This window comes from Corapipo altera, unplaced genomic scaffold (assembly GCF_003945725.1).
Source record: "Corapipo altera isolate COAL_440 unplaced genomic scaffold, ASM394572v1 22b, whole genome shotgun sequence".
In the NCBI taxonomy this organism is placed as follows: domain Eukaryota; kingdom Metazoa; phylum Chordata; class Aves; order Passeriformes; family Pipridae; genus Corapipo; species Corapipo altera.
Genome location: NW_020884876.1, coordinates 30,072,348 through 30,088,706, shown reverse-complemented (window position 1 = coordinate 30,088,706; position 16,359 = coordinate 30,072,348). Strand labels below are relative to the sequence as shown.

Sequence of the window (16,359 nt, the reverse complement as noted above, 5' to 3'; positions counted from 1 at the left end):
GTATGCTATATGTGGCCAAAGCTTTGACTGGACTTTTTGCCTTGCCCAACTCCAGAAAATTCACGTGGATGAGGACTTTGAATTGTATGTGATGGGTTCCCTTGTGCCTTTGCCAGATGCAGTTGTCAACTGTCTGCTTGCTTGGTGTATTTGTAGCACTGCTTTCCCTCATGGGCTCTCTGCCTCTTCTCAGGATGTGTTCACACTTAGTTTCTGGCATTGGTAAGAGCATGAATAAGTCTTCTTCTTACCACCCACCTGCCTAGTGTAAAAAAAACATTCAGGAATTTGATCTCTTTATTGCTCAAACTTGGTGAATTGATCAGTGGACTCAAAACATGTTGGTATGGGAAATGGTGTGGGAAATACCTGTGGGCATACAGGCACTCACTTGTGCAGAGTGAGCATGTGATTCTTGAACCCTGGGGAAACCAAAATAAAAGCGTAGCGCAGAAAGGAACACCAGGCATATATTTGTTAACTGTTTTCCTTTCACAGGAAGAAAGAAGTTGAACAGTGGCTGGTTTTCACCTCTCTTTTGTTTACAGGTTGCAATAAATGGTGCAAATTTGCAGAATGTCTTTATGCTTCTCACACTGGAGCCTCTGCTGGCCAGAAGCCCTTTCCTGGTACTTCATGTTCGCAGGAGTAACTTAGTTGGTGATGCTCTAAGGGAATTGAGCATCCATTCAGACATTGATTTGAAAAAACCTCTTAAGGTAAGTTTTCCCCGTACCTTTAGCACTCTCTCACCCAGCAAACATTTCTGCAGCCTTTCAGCCATTCCCATTACCACTTCACCAGTGTACAGTAGCTTCTGCGTAGGTAGAGCACACAGGAACACTTGATCTAATCAAGGCAAAGGTTGAGTGTTTCTCTTTTCTGACTCCTGGAGTGTCTTGGCAGGAGGCAGCTTACAAGGTTGCAAGCAGAGGGTTTACTCTCTTCTCTCAGTATGTCTTGTGTACAAGGGGCAGGGGAGGAAACATTTCTATGATATTATTCAGTGTCTGTTTTACCCTTCTGCAGGCTATTTCCGATAGGACATGTTTTGTCTCTGAGAGATTGCTACAGTGTTCAGTAGCTGCTATCATGTTGCTGCTTTGGTTATTGGTACAACAGGTGGTTATTTATGATTTGCACGACGAGTTAAACACTTTCAAAATATCTGATTTGCCACCCGCTGTTACCTTTCTTTCCCTGCAAGCAGAGCACTGAAATGAGCTCATAGGTTGCAGTGAGTTTGGGCACTTTGGACAAATTGCTTTGCATGGCTTCCAATTAGAAAGATGTCTGATTCACTCGGTTTCAACTCTGCATCTCTGTTGCTGACCTGCTTTTTCTACAGGTCATCTTTGATGGTGAGGAAGCCGTTGATGCTGGAGGAGTGACAAAGGAATTTTTCCTCCTGCTTTTAAAAGAACTCCTCAACCCTATCTATGGCATGTTCACTTACTACCCAGAGTCAAACCTGCTGTGGTTCTCAGACACGGTAAGCCTTTGCCCTCTCTACATGCAGGTTGAAATAATATGCTGCATTTAAATTACAAGGAAATTAGTGGAAAACTATGGGAAAGAAATTATCTTCCTCTTGTTTTCCACCCGTGATACAATGTGAACTCTATTTTAAGTTAGTGTAGATAGGTCCATTAACTTCAGTAGAATGGCAGTGGTTGTGCCTATTAAGGAGTTGGCTCTTTCTCTTTATTCTTATCCCATAATAAAACTTGTATTAAGGGTCAGATGACAGTTAATAGAACTCTTGTTATCATGAATGTGACTGTCATGTGCTGCTGTACAGAACGAGAGGTTTAGGTGGTAATGGCATTAGAATTCTGTGCCTCTCTTGCTGTTCACATCATTGCAACCAATCCACTTAGTCATGCATCACTATCACCTTCAGGATCTAAACTTGTTAAGGCTTTATGTGAGGAAGCTCTTAAACAGCAAAACACAAGGTTTGTAGTGGAAGGTGGTTGGTTTTGGGAAAGTTTGGAGTGCAAGATCTGTATGTGTCAGATAGCATTATGCTGGAGATGGTAGTTTATGTCCTTTTCTTCACCTTCCTAGGTAGCAAGATGGGAAATGGTGTTGTCAGTCTTCCCCTAAGTTGTAGCCGCCCTGGTGGGGTTCTTTTTAATTTATTATTTATATTTTACAAGGAAGGAAATTACATGGTACCCTTTTGTAACTTGTAAACAATGTTACAGAGCAACCACTCCTCATGTTAGTGCTACAAAACAAGTCTTTTGACACCAAGAATAGTGACAGTGCAAGCACTGAAAATGAGTCACATACTTGGAACATTTAACAAAGATAGGCTGCCAGTCTGTGACTGACATAGTAGTGTGAGAGTAAATATGTGAAGAAATGAAGGTCAATATGCCAACACTTGTGCTGGTATATTTGCCTGGGTGGCACTGTAGATATGGAAAAACTTTTAATTGCAAATAGGGTGGGTGATAGGGAAAGAATTGTTGTTAATGTCTAAATGCAGAGGTAGGTAAAAAGGAAATAAAAGGCAGATAAGATGGAAAGATGCTGTTGCTGTTTCCACAGCTAACCATGGCTTACAAAAGTATTTGAACGTGGTTTCTGAATCTTTATTTCTGTGCCGCACTCCAGCAAGGAATTCACAACAACACTGGGACCTGATGGGAGGTCTCTGATTTTGTCCCAACTGGAAAAGCAAAGGCTGTCATCTTAGTGCATGGAGGAGAGAGTACTGTGCATTGCACCAGTGTGTCTCATCAGGATTTCTCTGTGTGGTTTTGCAGTGTTTTGTAGAACACAACTGGTTTCACTTGATTGGCATCATATGTGGTCTTGCAATATACAATTTCACAGTGGTAGACCTTCACTTTCCCCTGGCTCTGTACAAAAAACTCTTGAACGTGAAGCCCTGCCTAGAGGATTTGAAGGAGCTATCCCCTACGGAAGGAAGGTATGAAAAACAAAATTTGCAGCTTTTCTGGGAAGGGAGACCATCCAGCTGAGAATAAGAAATGCCAAACTAGGTAAAAGCTGATCAATAAAACACCTCCTGATCCTTCTGAGTGACTGGTTAATTTGGGGGACTGTGATCATAGTGAAATATATGAGCTGGTGGTGAATTTCATGTAAGACTTCTCTCTCACAGGCTATTGGATCCATCTGCTTAGTCTCCCACCCTCCTGACCCCCTGAAACTCGGTACCAGCATAGCCAAAAGATACCTAGCACACCTCTCTTAGAACAGGGGTGGTTGCATGCATGATCCCAGATCACAACCTCAGCCTTTCCCTCAGGCCAGGCTCAAGTTAGATCTGCTGTGTGTCTCCTGATGTAGCCCCGGTGGGGAACTGTATGTAATGTTGTGAATTGTCCCATCCCTGAACTGTGACCTGCTCTGATACCAGGAAGAAGTTGAATAGAGTGAAAGAATTACTTTTTCTAAACGGCGTATTAAATCTTTCTGCCTAATTGCATGGGGATATTGGTTCCCTCTGACACTGAGAAGTCAAGATCCCACTGTCTGACTGCTATCTTAGTTTTTTTCTTCTGAGTTTCCATTTGTTTACACCAAGGAACAACTGTATTTACATTAATGAGATAAAATGCCAGGGAAGACAGCAGCAGGATTTTGAGGGACAGGGGAGTATTTTTTACATGATGAGGATACAGATATAATCCACCACTCCCTCCACTCCCTCAGACCTTTGTGTGGTGATAACAGAACTAGAACTTAAGAACTAGAAACATAATCCAGTTAAAGGTGATCCATGTACTAAGTAGGCATGGACTGTATTGATAATTTCAATGGATTGACATTTATCCTGCTTCCTACAAAACATCTCTTTATTTGAGGTATATTTTTTTTCTTACCATTTGGGGTGACTCAGATTCTCTCTCACAATCCTATTACCCAGATGTATGATGCTGTTTACTTCTGCTGAATTTGTTTTCCCTGTTAGACATATGACTTTTTAAATATCTGATTTTTTTTCTCATTTCTTTCCCTACCTGTTATGTAGGAGCCTTCAGCAACTTTTAGATTACCCTGGGGAAGATGTGGAAGAGACATTCTGTTTGAATTTTACAGTAAGATGCATTTAATATATCATTTCTGTGATTATGGTACAGTTGAAACCTGTCTATTTGTTCATGTACTTGCCTGTAGCACATACCCCATGTTAATGTTAAAATGTTCTTTGCTGCCAGCCTCCCTTGTTCTTTTGTATGTGGTCCTGAAAACTGAGCTAATAAGTAGATTAAGCAGAGTGGTTTTCAAAATAACTGTGTTGTCACCGTGACATGCCTTAAATGCCAGTGGCTAACTTTTCGTGCTAGATAGTGAGAGGGAATTCCAAAATCCTTCTTGAAAATAGAAGTTAGGTTTTGACATCACTAGGTCAATTCGCGAAATGCTAACACGGTTTAGAATTTCCCTTGCTGTCCTAATATTAATATTTTTTTTTTAAACTTGAAAGTTTGTAGTGTGTGTACTTGGCCAGACTTTCTTAGGAACAAAATGCTGGAGGCTGTTGCTAGGAGACTTGCTGAGGTAGTCAACTTTCCTGTGTACTGCAGCAGTAAAAGGATTTTTTTTTAATAGCTAATAACCTAGATGCAGTAGTTTGTATTACACAGTAGAGATTCCCTGAAATTAAGAGTTCAATATTGATAAACTTTATAATATCAGATACGGCCCTCAACACGTGCAGACATTTAGAACATACAGAGAGAAATGACTTTGCTGTTCTCCAGCTATGTTCTCCGCTGACTTGAGCAGAGTAAGGCCTTCCATGTTTCAATGTCTTTGCTTCAAAGTCCTAATGCTCTTACAGTTTGTGAGTGATGGGTTCATCAACTTGATTTGGGTTTTCAACTCTTTGTCTGGGACCTCCCCTGGGGTAAAAACAAGGTACATGAAACTGCTAGTCACTGTGAAGAACCTTGCTGAGCTAGGAGAGTGGTGTCCATTTCCTTGTTTCATGAATGAGAGCACATAAACTCTCTTAGATCAGACTTATCTCTGGAGTGAGTCAGACCTGCATCTGACTGTGTCTCCTGCAAAACAGAGCTGTAATTTGGGATGAGGTAACAAAGCCATAGTGATGATAATGCAAACTGTGTAAAAAAGGATACCTTTGAAGTAACACAAGAGACTTTTCTCCATTTTCTTTTTCACACAAAAGGGCATTCTTACTTTTTTTCTTGCATTGTATATTACATAGTCTATAAAGACATACAGATATATCTGCTAAAACTTTGACATGAATAAATAACTGACGTCCCAAACCTTGACGTTAATAACTCATCTTGCATGTCAAAATCAGAAACTCTTTTGTGAATGGCAACTTGAAAATTGACCCTTTTTCAATTTTTTCGGGTAACCGGCTAATGTACAAAATATAGGTTTGTACTGGTGCCATCTTAGGTGAGGCAAAAGCAGGAAGATGTCTGTGGTCATGTCATATTCCAGTGAAAGCAAATGAATTAAGCTACTGAGTTTCTGTTATAAAAAGGGAGTCCTTTTTATTGCCAGAGCTTGTGGGCTTAGCTAAAAATCAGGTTTTTTGTTATCAATCTCTTGTGGTTTTTTTTCACAGGAAGTATATCTAAAAGAATAATTTTTACTTCCTTTCTGAGTCCACATTTAGACTTAATAGCAGTCCTACAGCAAATATAAGTGATGGAAGGTAGGTGTGCTACACAGAGCAGAGAAATGAAATTTCTGCATATACAGTTTTCTCTGTCCCACCCTTTATATGCCAGTCATCAACTATGAAAGAGAACTCTGTATCTTGCTGTAGGCATGTACCCTGGAAAGTACTTCTGGTAAAATTTATTTCCTGGTTTTGTATAGATCTGCAGGGAAAGCTATGGTGTGACAGAGCAGAAGAACCTGATTGAAGATGGAGATAAAATTATAGTGCAGAAGGAAAATAGGTAAGTGAAGGGTACTTTGGGATGGACTCATACTTGTGGTGAAGTCAGGTGCAATGCCGAAGAAAACTTACCTGAGGTGAAACACAGGAGAGAATTAGTAGTCACTGCAAATAAATTCTAAGACCAGTTGTTCAAAAGGTACCAGGCAGTAGTGGCACTTGAACAAAAAGCGACTTTCCACCCATGTTTGGAAAATGTCCCACACACTTTTGGACAAATATCTTCCCTATAAAAGGCCTATAAAAACCCTTGGCGGCTTTCTCATTTTAAGTAGAGATTGCAGTATGATTTTGACCCTTGAAGGTTAATATCCCTGATGGCTCAGACAGGAACTGTACATGACCAACAAAACTGAATCTGGCAAACTTGTTTATACTCTTAATTCTGGAACCGGAAACACTTTCCCTTGAGTACACCCTGACCACCATCCCTGATTACAACCATTAGGACCTACTGTACTTGGATTCCTTTCCGTTTGACTGAACACCCCAGAGTTATTACTAGCACAGCTACCATTTCCCCCCCTTTTTTTTTCCAGCTGCTGAACTATTTTCTTCTCATAATCCTGTAATGGGATTTCTATAAATGCCATTATTACTTGAAGCACTGTTCACATTCTTACTCTGCTGGCAAAACATTGTGATCCAGTGACTACTCAGCAGCATGGTTAGGGGCTTGTGCTAGGATTGCTGAAGACCTTGCTGGAAGCCTGGAGATGAAGTAATTTCCTATTAATCTGATTATTTAAAAGGGTTCTGATTCCATCTAAAGCCATTGCTGTAACAGAAGCTTTGTCTGTGTTACCTCCTTACCTACCTTACGACTGCCCAGCATGGTGCAGTGACACAGCTAAATAGCTACCTCCGTGCAAAACCTACAGGGAGATGAAGCAGTGTAATTCTGACTCCCTGCAAGGAGAAGATGGACTTCAGGTAAATAGAGGAGAGTTTAATTTACTCTTGCAACAGTGAAAGAAAGATGAAAATGGCAGTGATAGTACCCTTTAGGTGTTTAGACTGGGCACATACACTCAAGAGAAAAACAGCCTTTTTTCTACTATATGCCATACAGTACAAAGGATATGCCATACAGTACAAAGATTTTAGCTGAGCAAGTGTTTGGGAAGAGCACCCAGGTTAGCTTCTGCAACTATTTATTAAGTCAGGATGGGAAACATGAGAAGAAAATCCTTAAGGAGAAAGGCTAGCGGGTAGCTCCGCCAGCTCAACATTCCAAAATTCAATTGCTTCATCTTGACTGGAGTTTTGAACTCAAGCTAACCTCTAAATCCAAGTCTAGACATGGCTGTCAATTTACCTTACAGTGCTTAATGACTTCCTCCACTTTACATTTAGAGGCCAGGGACCAATTTGCTGTCCCTGTAGCCTGAATAGTTTGCTGTGTGCACGTCTCCAGGCACTGCCCTTCCCATATGAGGAAAGTTCATTGGGAACTGAAGAATGCACAGGATTGCTTTCACTGAAAAATGCCAAGTAGGAAATGCCTGTATTTTCCCTCTCTACTTTGGAGTTCATAAAATGTTCTTGAAATAGGGTTCATGACCGTAACAGCCGGAGAGGTATTAAGCAACAGTTAAGTGCTTAATCAGCTTGGATTTCTCTAATGCTCAGGTGACTATTGGGAAAATTACAATAAAACAAATGCACTGGAAAATAACTCCTCCTTTGCTATATGATTTCTTATTCCAAGTTTTCATTTTTGTTAGTCTGCTTCCTTATATCTTTTTTTACTTTCTCACCTATCCCTTGCTGCTCTTGCACAGTGTATGTGTTGAGAATTCCTCCACCAAAAGACCAAAATATTTCTTTCAATTTTGACGTCCTCAGCTAGAGATTGTGGTATTGGATTCTATGCTGTTCTCTGATCTACTTGTCCTTTGAATGCAGGTGGAAGCTGCTCTTAAACATCAGGCAAAAATGATGCTGCCACACACAGTGGTTTCATGTCCCAGTTTGCCACATTGCCTGGTGCACTATTCAGATGTTAAAAAAAATTAATATCGGGAAATACTTTAAGTGACTGCACAAATGAAATTGTTTGCATTCAGGTCTTGGTGCTTTGAGAATAGGAACAAGAGAGTAGAATGAAGCTGTTTAACCTCCCAACAAAGTCCAGAGACTACCACAATTATCTTACCAGTGACTACAGAATGTTGTCTTTAATGCTTTTCTTGGGAACCCTTGACAGAAAACAGGGTTGTCATTCTGACGGGAGTCATTCTCTTTACCATGTACTCCAAATGCACAAGCCATGTGTTTATTTAACCAGAGTGCAAAGGCTGAAGAGTTTATGTGCTTTCATAGGCTGTTTTCTTGCTCTGTAGTGAGGGATGGTGATTTCTTTTAGTAACTTCCTTTGGGGAGGGAATTGGCAATTTCAGATGCAGACTTCAGAGTAGGATTTCCTCAGTCTGCCCCCAAACTACAGCTTTGGCTTTGAAAGTGCTGAACCGCTGGTGAGACTTACTGGGGACTGAGTCAGCAGGAGCTGCCTCTGAAAATTGACTACACTAGGCTCTTGGTTTTGGAAGTGATAGCCTGCTGGGCACTGTCTGTTCCCTCTCCCCAGCAGAGCTCTTGCTCACAGCAACCTGGCAGTCTGAGGTCACGGTGAGTGGGCACAGACCGCTGAGCTGAGTAAACCTGGACACCTGCGGACCGAGTAGATCTGTAGGTTATTTCCTGGACTTCCTAAACAGAGTGTTGCAGGAGCTGGGCCAGAGGGTGAATATGTTCATTTGGTGACTGTATCCTGCTGTTTGCTTAACACAGCCTCTGTGCGGGTCATGGGTCCCATAGGGAAGAGGGTTCTGTTCCTGACACCTCCCCAGTGCTTGCTGTCACTCACTTTGTGGGCAACTGGATACAAGGCCATTGGGTGTGTTTACTGGTAGTACAGAGTCTGGGCTGGTGGGGAATAATCTGACACATGGTGGTAATTGCTGCTGAATACTTTGTCCATGTTGCAATGACTCAGTGAGAGGAGGGCAGTGGGTTGAACCTGTTGGAGACTCAGGTTTGCAAAACACATTACAGGCAGAAATAGGAAAACTTAGCAGTGCTGCTGCTTTGGCATACAATTAAAAGTGCTTTCCTTTGCCTGCTTTCTCTCAATGCAATAGGGAAGAATTTGTTGAAGCCTACGTAAATTACATCTTCAACCTCTCCATCCATGAGTGGTACACGGCCTTTTCTACTGGCTTCCTGAAAGTGTGTGGTGGGAAAGTCCTGGAACTCTTCCAACCCACAGAGCTCAGGGCCATGATAGTTGGAAACAGTAACTACAACTGGGAGGAACTGGAGGAGGTAAAGCTTCCCTCTTGTATTTTTTTTCTTTTTCTCAAGTACCAGGATTGTGCAGTTGCATGAGGTGGGCATTAGCTTATGTCATGAGATGTAAAAAGCCTGGTGTCTTGTCTTTTTTTTTTTTTTTTTAAATACTCCTTATACACCTTGCTGTCATTCACATGAAAAGTTTTTTACTGGAATGTCTTGCTACTGATAAAGCTCAGGGAGGAAATTCAGGGTGAGGAAGGATGGGGAGAAGGACTTCATCTGCTGTTTTTAGGGATGAAACCTAAGACTGAAGGGAAGACACAAAGTCAGGGTCTTCACCTAGAGTGAAACTCAGTTGCACAAGGGCAAAAAGTGCACAGCCAAGGGTTCAAAGGGGAGTCTGGGCACCAAGTAAGGGTTGTGTCCTCTCAAAATTCATGGATGAGCAAGTTATTCACTCTGTCTCAGCCTCAGCAGTAAAAGTGGCTGTGCAGTGCAGCACATGTGATCCTCTTCATGAGTTCAACCTGTGAACAGGCACTCCAGGATTTCTTGTGACACCTGTAATGAGCTGAACAGCAGAAGCCTTATGTCTGCCTTCCTCACATTGCTGGGAGAACCTTTGCTGGGTCTATGAGCCATGCTATTGCCCAGCACCCATCCTGGGTTCTGTTTCAAAACTGTCAGGCATTGATCTGATGTCAGATTGATGTCAGATAGTAGAAAAGATGAGGTGTGGGTTCTGCTTAGTCTTTGCTTTCTAGTGCCAGCTGAAATAATGTGATGTTTTGATTTTTAATAGAGTGCTGTCTATAAGGGAGACTACACTGCCACACACCCAACTGTGAGAATGTTTTGGGAGACCTTTCATGCATTTCCCTTGGAAAAGAAGAAGAAATTTCTCTGTAAGTATCTTGCAGTGGTGCAGTGTCTCCTGAAGACTCAGGTGGGAGTGGCTGCAGAGTTTCATTGCATTGAGTGCTAGAGGGTGATCCAGCATGAATGGCTATCTCCCGAGTTATCTGCTAGTCAGATCTGTTTTTTCCCCTCTGTTGTGTTGGGGTTTTTTCTTCTTTTTTGTTCATTTTTATCTTCAGAATCACTGGGTGTGATACCTGCAGAGCAGGATCCAGTGCAGTCTCTCACTAGGTACTGGTGAGTTCTACCTAACATCAGGTGAACCTCTTCCCTGTGGGGGTGCAGAACACAGGCACAGTTACCCAGAGAGTAAGTGACATCTCCATCCTTGGAAATACTCAAAAGCTGGGCACAGTCCTGGGCAGCTGGCTCTAGGTGGCCTGCTTGAGCAGAGGGGTTGGCCCAGAGGACCTCCACAGGTTCCTTCAACCTCAACCACTGTGATTCTGTGACTGCTGGAAAGACAAAGGCCAGCATTTTTGTGTGAGGCTTTTTTTTTTTTTCTCCAAAGCAACAATCAGTCAGCTTAGTTGTTCTGCATGTTTGGGTTGGAAAAGTGGCTCAGCCAAAACATGCAGGCTGAAGTCAGCAGCTGTAGAGAGGGTCCCAGGACTCCTGGTACACAGCAGAGGCTTTAGTGGGTATCTCCCCCCTGTCCCCTCTCCAGACCACCAAAGGATGCTGCACAAGGGTCACGCTCAGGTGGCAGAGTGACTGTGGTGGGGAGCAGCAAGGAGGAGCCCCCCCAATCCTGGCATCCAAGGTGGTGTGCCTGGGAGGGATGGCAGGTGGGAGGGTGGCTGGGCCCCCTCTCCACAGGGATGTGCCCCTGCCATGGGCATCAGGCAGCTTGGCTTTGCTCCTTTTAACCTGTCCAGGCATGAGAGGGAACTTTTAAGGGAAGGGTGTGCCATGGGCTGTTCGATTTACACATTTGTGCACCCAGCACCGATGCTGCTCTCCTGCAGCTCTGTGAGCCAGCCATGCCCTGCATGGAGCTTGGTCAGGGCTTCGGCCCCTCCAGGCAGGTTCTCATGGCACAGGTGGGGATTAAGTTTGCCTTCAGGTACAGCCTGCGGTGGGAGGTCACCTGCCTGAACTGCCCAACCTTCCCTCTGCTTCTCCCAGTGTTTCTGACAGGCAGCGATCGCATTCCCATCTACGGCATGTCCAGCCTGCGCATTATCATCCAGTCCACCACCAGTGGGGAGCAGTACCTGCCCGTGGCACACACCTGCTACAACCTCCTGGACCTGCCCAAGTACAGCAGCAAGGAGATCCTCAGCGCCCGACTGGTGCAAGCCATTGATCACTATGAGGGGTTCAGCTTGGCCTGACTGGCACAGGAGAGGCACAGACACTTGGGTACAGAGGCAGAAAACGATGAGCTTGGGTTTTATTTTTGTAAGGGAATGGATCTGAACTTTTTTTTTTTTTGAAAATATAAATTATAATAATAATAGAGATTAAGCAGTCTCACCCTGATGCTGCCAGCATTTTATGGGGCTTCGGTAGGGCGAGGCTGTTGCTTTGAATTTCCTTATCTACTGAATGAAATCAGTTCAGTGGGCATTTCTGTTCTCCTTCCAACTTGACATCACTGCCCTCCTGGCAATTCCTTGTAGTTTGCTTTTATTGCCCCTATACACACACACATACACACACACACTTACCTCTGCTTTTAATCCAGTTTAAATATTTTGATGTTTCCTTGCATTTAGGTTATGGTGGAAACTGAGGATCTCAGTAATCTCTTTGAAAAGCTGTGATTTCCCCCCACCCTTTTTTCCTCCCTTTTTAAAAGCAAGCTGGTTCTTGCTTGCTTTGAATGGAAATATCTCCTCTGCCCTTTGGTCCTTGGTGGATGGTGCTGGGCTGGGATGTCATTTGTGACCCCCAGAGCAGTGCATTACTGATGCTGTGTCTTTTCGCATCAGGCTGTCTCATGGAAAATATGGTGGTTTAGGGGCATTGACTTGTTTTTCCTCACTTGTCCTGTGTTTTGTTTCCAAGCAATGTCTTCTTAAAGAAGCCTCAGAGTCCTCTGGAGCAGGGTTTGTGTTCAGGCTTGTGGAAGGACAAACCCTACCTGTAATAACGGGTTTCTCAAATTGCCTCTCTTGTATTGTGTGTTTGTCTTGGCAAGTCTACAGACTACATGGGTGGATTTTGCTGAGCCTTGTTTTTCCATCCAAACAGACCTGTTATTCCAATACAAGGTGAGGTGGCTGCTTTTACCACTGCCACCTTTCTCCAGAGGAGTCACGTGTGTGTGAATGTGCGTGTGCCAGGGTGTGTGAATGTATGAGGTGTTACAAGCTCTTCAGTCTGGTCAGGTCAAACAAAGGAGCACAAGATCCACTTTTGAGTGATAGCTCTCAGAGATTGGTTTTATTTTGGCAGCTAGGGTTAATTTATTTTGCTGTTTGAGAGCAGCCCCTTCACTTGACAGCTGATTTGCTGGGGGGGACCTGAAGGACAATCTCTATGTACTAGACTGGAAATATAGAAAAATCACTACCTAAATCCATCCTGTGTGATTGGAGAGCCTTTATCTTTTCCCCCAGTCTTGCCACCCCATTAAATGAAATTTGAATGATTCTTCCCTTCCCCTTCCCCTCTACCCCCCCAGTTTTTCAGGTCTTGATGTAAATCTCATTTTAAGCCTAGGGTGGTTTTGACATTGACTTGTTATTAGGACATAGTATTTATGCACCATGTTCAATAGACAGTATTGAACTTTGCACCTCGTAACAAAAGGTTTGAGGCTTCTAGGTTGTTTTTTTTAAGACAAGCTGTGGGCTACATGGAGAGCCCTCCAGCCTCTTTCTAAAGCAGCATTTAAGATAAATATACAATTATATCAAATGTTTATTTTCGATGTGTGTGTACATAGTACAGTATTATGCAATAAATTTGATGTTTAATTCTGACTGAGTGGCTGCCTTCTCATCTTGGGAAGTAAAGGAGAGGCTGCTCCAAGCACTGGCACTGCCTCACCCCCTTGCCTCACCGTACCTCTGAGCACGTGGAGGGAGGGTACTGCTTTCCTGTGCCTTGGACCTGGTGCTGCTGAGCACCCAGGCCTCTCCTGTCAAATGCTACCTTTCCCCATTCTCACCTAGATTTGGCTTGGGTGCTGGTTGGTAAGTGAGAAGCAAGGCAGGAGGCAGCCGCAGCCCCAAGGCACTTTGCTCTCTCCAAAGAGAGAGCAGGTGTGGTTTTATCTGCCTGTCATGTCTCAGACAAAGGCAGGCAAGTCGTCTGTGGAAGAGCTGGGAATTGAGACTGAACCTGTGTTATTCCATCCCTCTGTTTCTCCTCCTTTCCTCCTGCCTTGCAGGCAGCAGGGTGTTCAGCTGTGCCTTTTCTCAAGGCAGCGAAGGCCACCAAGGCTTCTCCAGCTTGTGTCCTCCCCTGCCTGGTCCTGCAGACCCCTTGGCACAACATCCCCATGTCTCCCGTGACCTGAGGTGTGTGGTGGGGCCTGAGCTGAGTGCTGGAAGCAGTGAGCCTGTGGCAGCCCTGCAGTACCTTGTGCCCCTCCTCTACCTCACACCCACTTCTTCCTTCATTCATTAACAGCAAGTAATTATTAACAACAGGCCAGTGTGTGCAGGAGCTGTGGCAGCAATACCAGAGGAGCTGCACCGCCAGACACTTGTAAAGGGAGAGAGTGTGGGGCCAGGATGCAGTGTGGGGGCTGAGAGACTCCCTCATGCACCAGGGCCCACTGCCCCGGTTGCTTAGGGAACCCCCACCACCTCACTCCAGAAAGGGCCCAGTGAGGGAGTGCTCAGCACCATTTGTCAGCTGCTGGGAGCTGCAGCCTGAGGGTTCAGCCAGCATTGTGTAACTGTGTAAAGTCTAGATGCTGTTGTATAGTAGTGTCTATGGAGCCCAGATTTTGTATACAGTGTATTGCATGTGTTGCATTATTGAAGATAACTTGTATTACAATATAGAGGTGTGTATATGTTTTACATAATATATGTATGCAAAATGTGTGTATATATACATATTTATACATCACACACACATTTCTTTTCCAGTAGCAGATGTCAGCCATGTTCAGCTGAGGAGGAGGAGGAGGCAGCAGGGGCCAGGGCTGTTGTGTGAGCCACTTGTGTATTGAACAGAGCCAATCCATGGCAACATCCCTCATGGAACAAAAACTGTCACCAAACACCTGCAGTCAAAACAGTGATATTTTTGTGTTTTATACAAAATACAAAACATACACATAAGGGTTTTCAATTCATTTATGTTAAAAAAGACACCAAAAATTCAATTTAAACTTATATAAATCAAGCCCAGAGTTGCTAAGGTGTCATTAGCTGTAGAATGCACTGGCTGTGTGAGAAATGCAGTCTGAAAAAAGTGATTATTAACAATTTTTTTTCAGTCAGGCACACACAACCCACCCTGGTACTGACTTCTACACTCCAGCCAACCACAACATTTGCTGTACATCAAGTTATTTGCATAACTGTATCTGGTTTGATGTATGTACATATCCATATACTAGGAGATGGTTCACTGCATGCAGGTGTCCGAAGGGAGGCACGGGATCACTTGACCATACAAGGTCCAGCAAGTGTGCAACGCTGTACTGGGAGTGACCATACAGGTTGGTGAGACTTGACTGCCCTCTTCAACAGCTGGAAATGTCAATCCATACCCATCTCCAAGGGCAAGAGCCTTTTCCAAGTTTTTCCATTAATCTTGTACACACACTGGGTGGAGGTGAGCTGGACTCTCAGAGACAATTTATGTGTCTCACACCGTAAGCAAAGGGCCTTCACGCCACACACTGTGATGGTCAAAGGCAACAAAACCTTAGTGACCCCTGGAAGGAGAAGGAAGAGCCCAGGAACTCCTGCTCAGCCATCAGCATGGCTCGCTCTCATTTTGCGTCTGTGCATGTTGTCCATCTCTGATGTATCCATCACAGGCTACATTAGCAAAATTAATTACGCTGCACCAGACCCACTCTGTCCCACTTAGTCGCCCCCTTCTACCACCAGTGGGTTAATTTGTACTTTCCCAGGTATTGACATCAGTGCAGAATTTAATTTTAACTCGACCTGTAACAAGTTTGGTCTAGTTTGGCTTTCCCCCACAAAGTGGCAAGGAAGAGGAGAAGTTCATCTCAGCCAGCTGAGGCTGGGGTAACTTCATTACTACTTAAAAAAAAAAAAATAAACGCTGAAGTGCATTTGAACGCTTTTGCAAAACCAACTGCTTTCAGCAGGGCCAGGCTTTCACCCTCTGCACCTACAAAGAATAAGCTCCTGAGCTTTTCCAGTAATGGCACTGTAAATTTATCATTTTATGGCTGGAAAACAATTGTTTAAGGCATTGTTTAAATGTTTGCAAGAGAAATCCCCTACAGAACTAGATTACCAGAACCACTGGGCTGTATCCCAAGGGCCGATGACTGCTGTCACTTCCCCTCCCTTCCCTGTGCACAACACCAGGCACACAGTCCTGGCTCTGCTGATGCTCCTGGTGCCAACAGCACTTTTCGTAACACATGCAGGGGAGATTGCTGGAATCAGCACTCTCTAAGTGCAGTCACTAAGATAAGGTTCTTTTTGCCCTTCAGGAATATGGAAGCCATGCAGTGATAGGAAGGCAGTGAGCCATCCTTTCCACTAAGTTATCCCTCACTAGAGGGTCAGAGAATGCACCTCTTGCTACAGTTTTCAAATGCAAAACTGACTTTCCTATCTGCACATGAACAAAGTCTCCTCCTGTGCTGGCTTAGAAAACCCAGTCTGCACCTGAATTCCTTTTCCAACAGCCAGAAGATGTTTGATCCCTCCCCAGGAGATGGGAAATAGAAATAATGAACCCAAAGTGAGACAGAAACCAACCTAAAGTACAACTCCATGCCCTGTGTGTACACCTGGCACCAAGCTGGTTCACACGTGCAAAAGCCCAGGCCAAGTTCCCAGCCTCTGGCAGCTGAGCTTCTAGTTGTCCCAGCCAGCAAGGGGAACAGAGCAGCCCTGGGATCACCCTGCTGTTTAATGGCCACCAGTTCAACCCCAGCACTGGGCCAGTGGCTGGCACAGCTCTATGAACAGGAAGAGCTTCACCTCCAAGCACTGTCACAGTGCTCTAGAGAGGACTCCTCAGGCTCGAGGATGTCTGGCAGGAGAACATTCCTCTGAAATTTGCACCAGGAATAACAACCCATGTGTCAGAAG

The 16,359-nt window shown here is 44.1% G+C and overlaps 1 protein-coding gene across 3 annotated transcripts in view; it reads left to right on the top strand.

The window, feature by feature from the left end:
* LOC113943825 (probable E3 ubiquitin-protein ligase HERC3) overlaps positions 1-13,077 on the top strand; it is a 48,922-nt gene extending 35,845 nt beyond the window's left edge. Inside the window, exons 19-26 of one of the 3 annotated variants that reach the window (XM_027636101.1) lie at positions 549-719; positions 1,349-1,492; positions 2,778-2,944; positions 4,013-4,079; positions 5,848-5,930; positions 9,073-9,256; positions 10,029-10,131; positions 11,273-13,077. In XM_027636101.1, coding sequence (XP_027491902.1) covers positions 549-719; positions 1,349-1,492; positions 2,778-2,944; positions 4,013-4,079; positions 5,848-5,930; positions 9,073-9,256; positions 10,029-10,131; positions 11,273-11,481 — 1,128 coding nt within the window. In that variant the 3' untranslated portion in view covers positions 11,482-13,077. Of the gene's footprint in view, positions 1-548; positions 720-1,348; positions 1,493-2,777; positions 2,945-4,012; positions 4,080-5,590; positions 5,681-5,847; positions 5,931-9,072; positions 9,257-10,028; positions 10,132-11,272 lie in introns of those variants that run through there. The other 2 variants (XR_003526464.1, XR_003526465.1) reach the window with 2 other exon arrangements.
* The last annotated feature ends 3,282 nt before the right edge of the window (positions 13,078-16,359 follow it).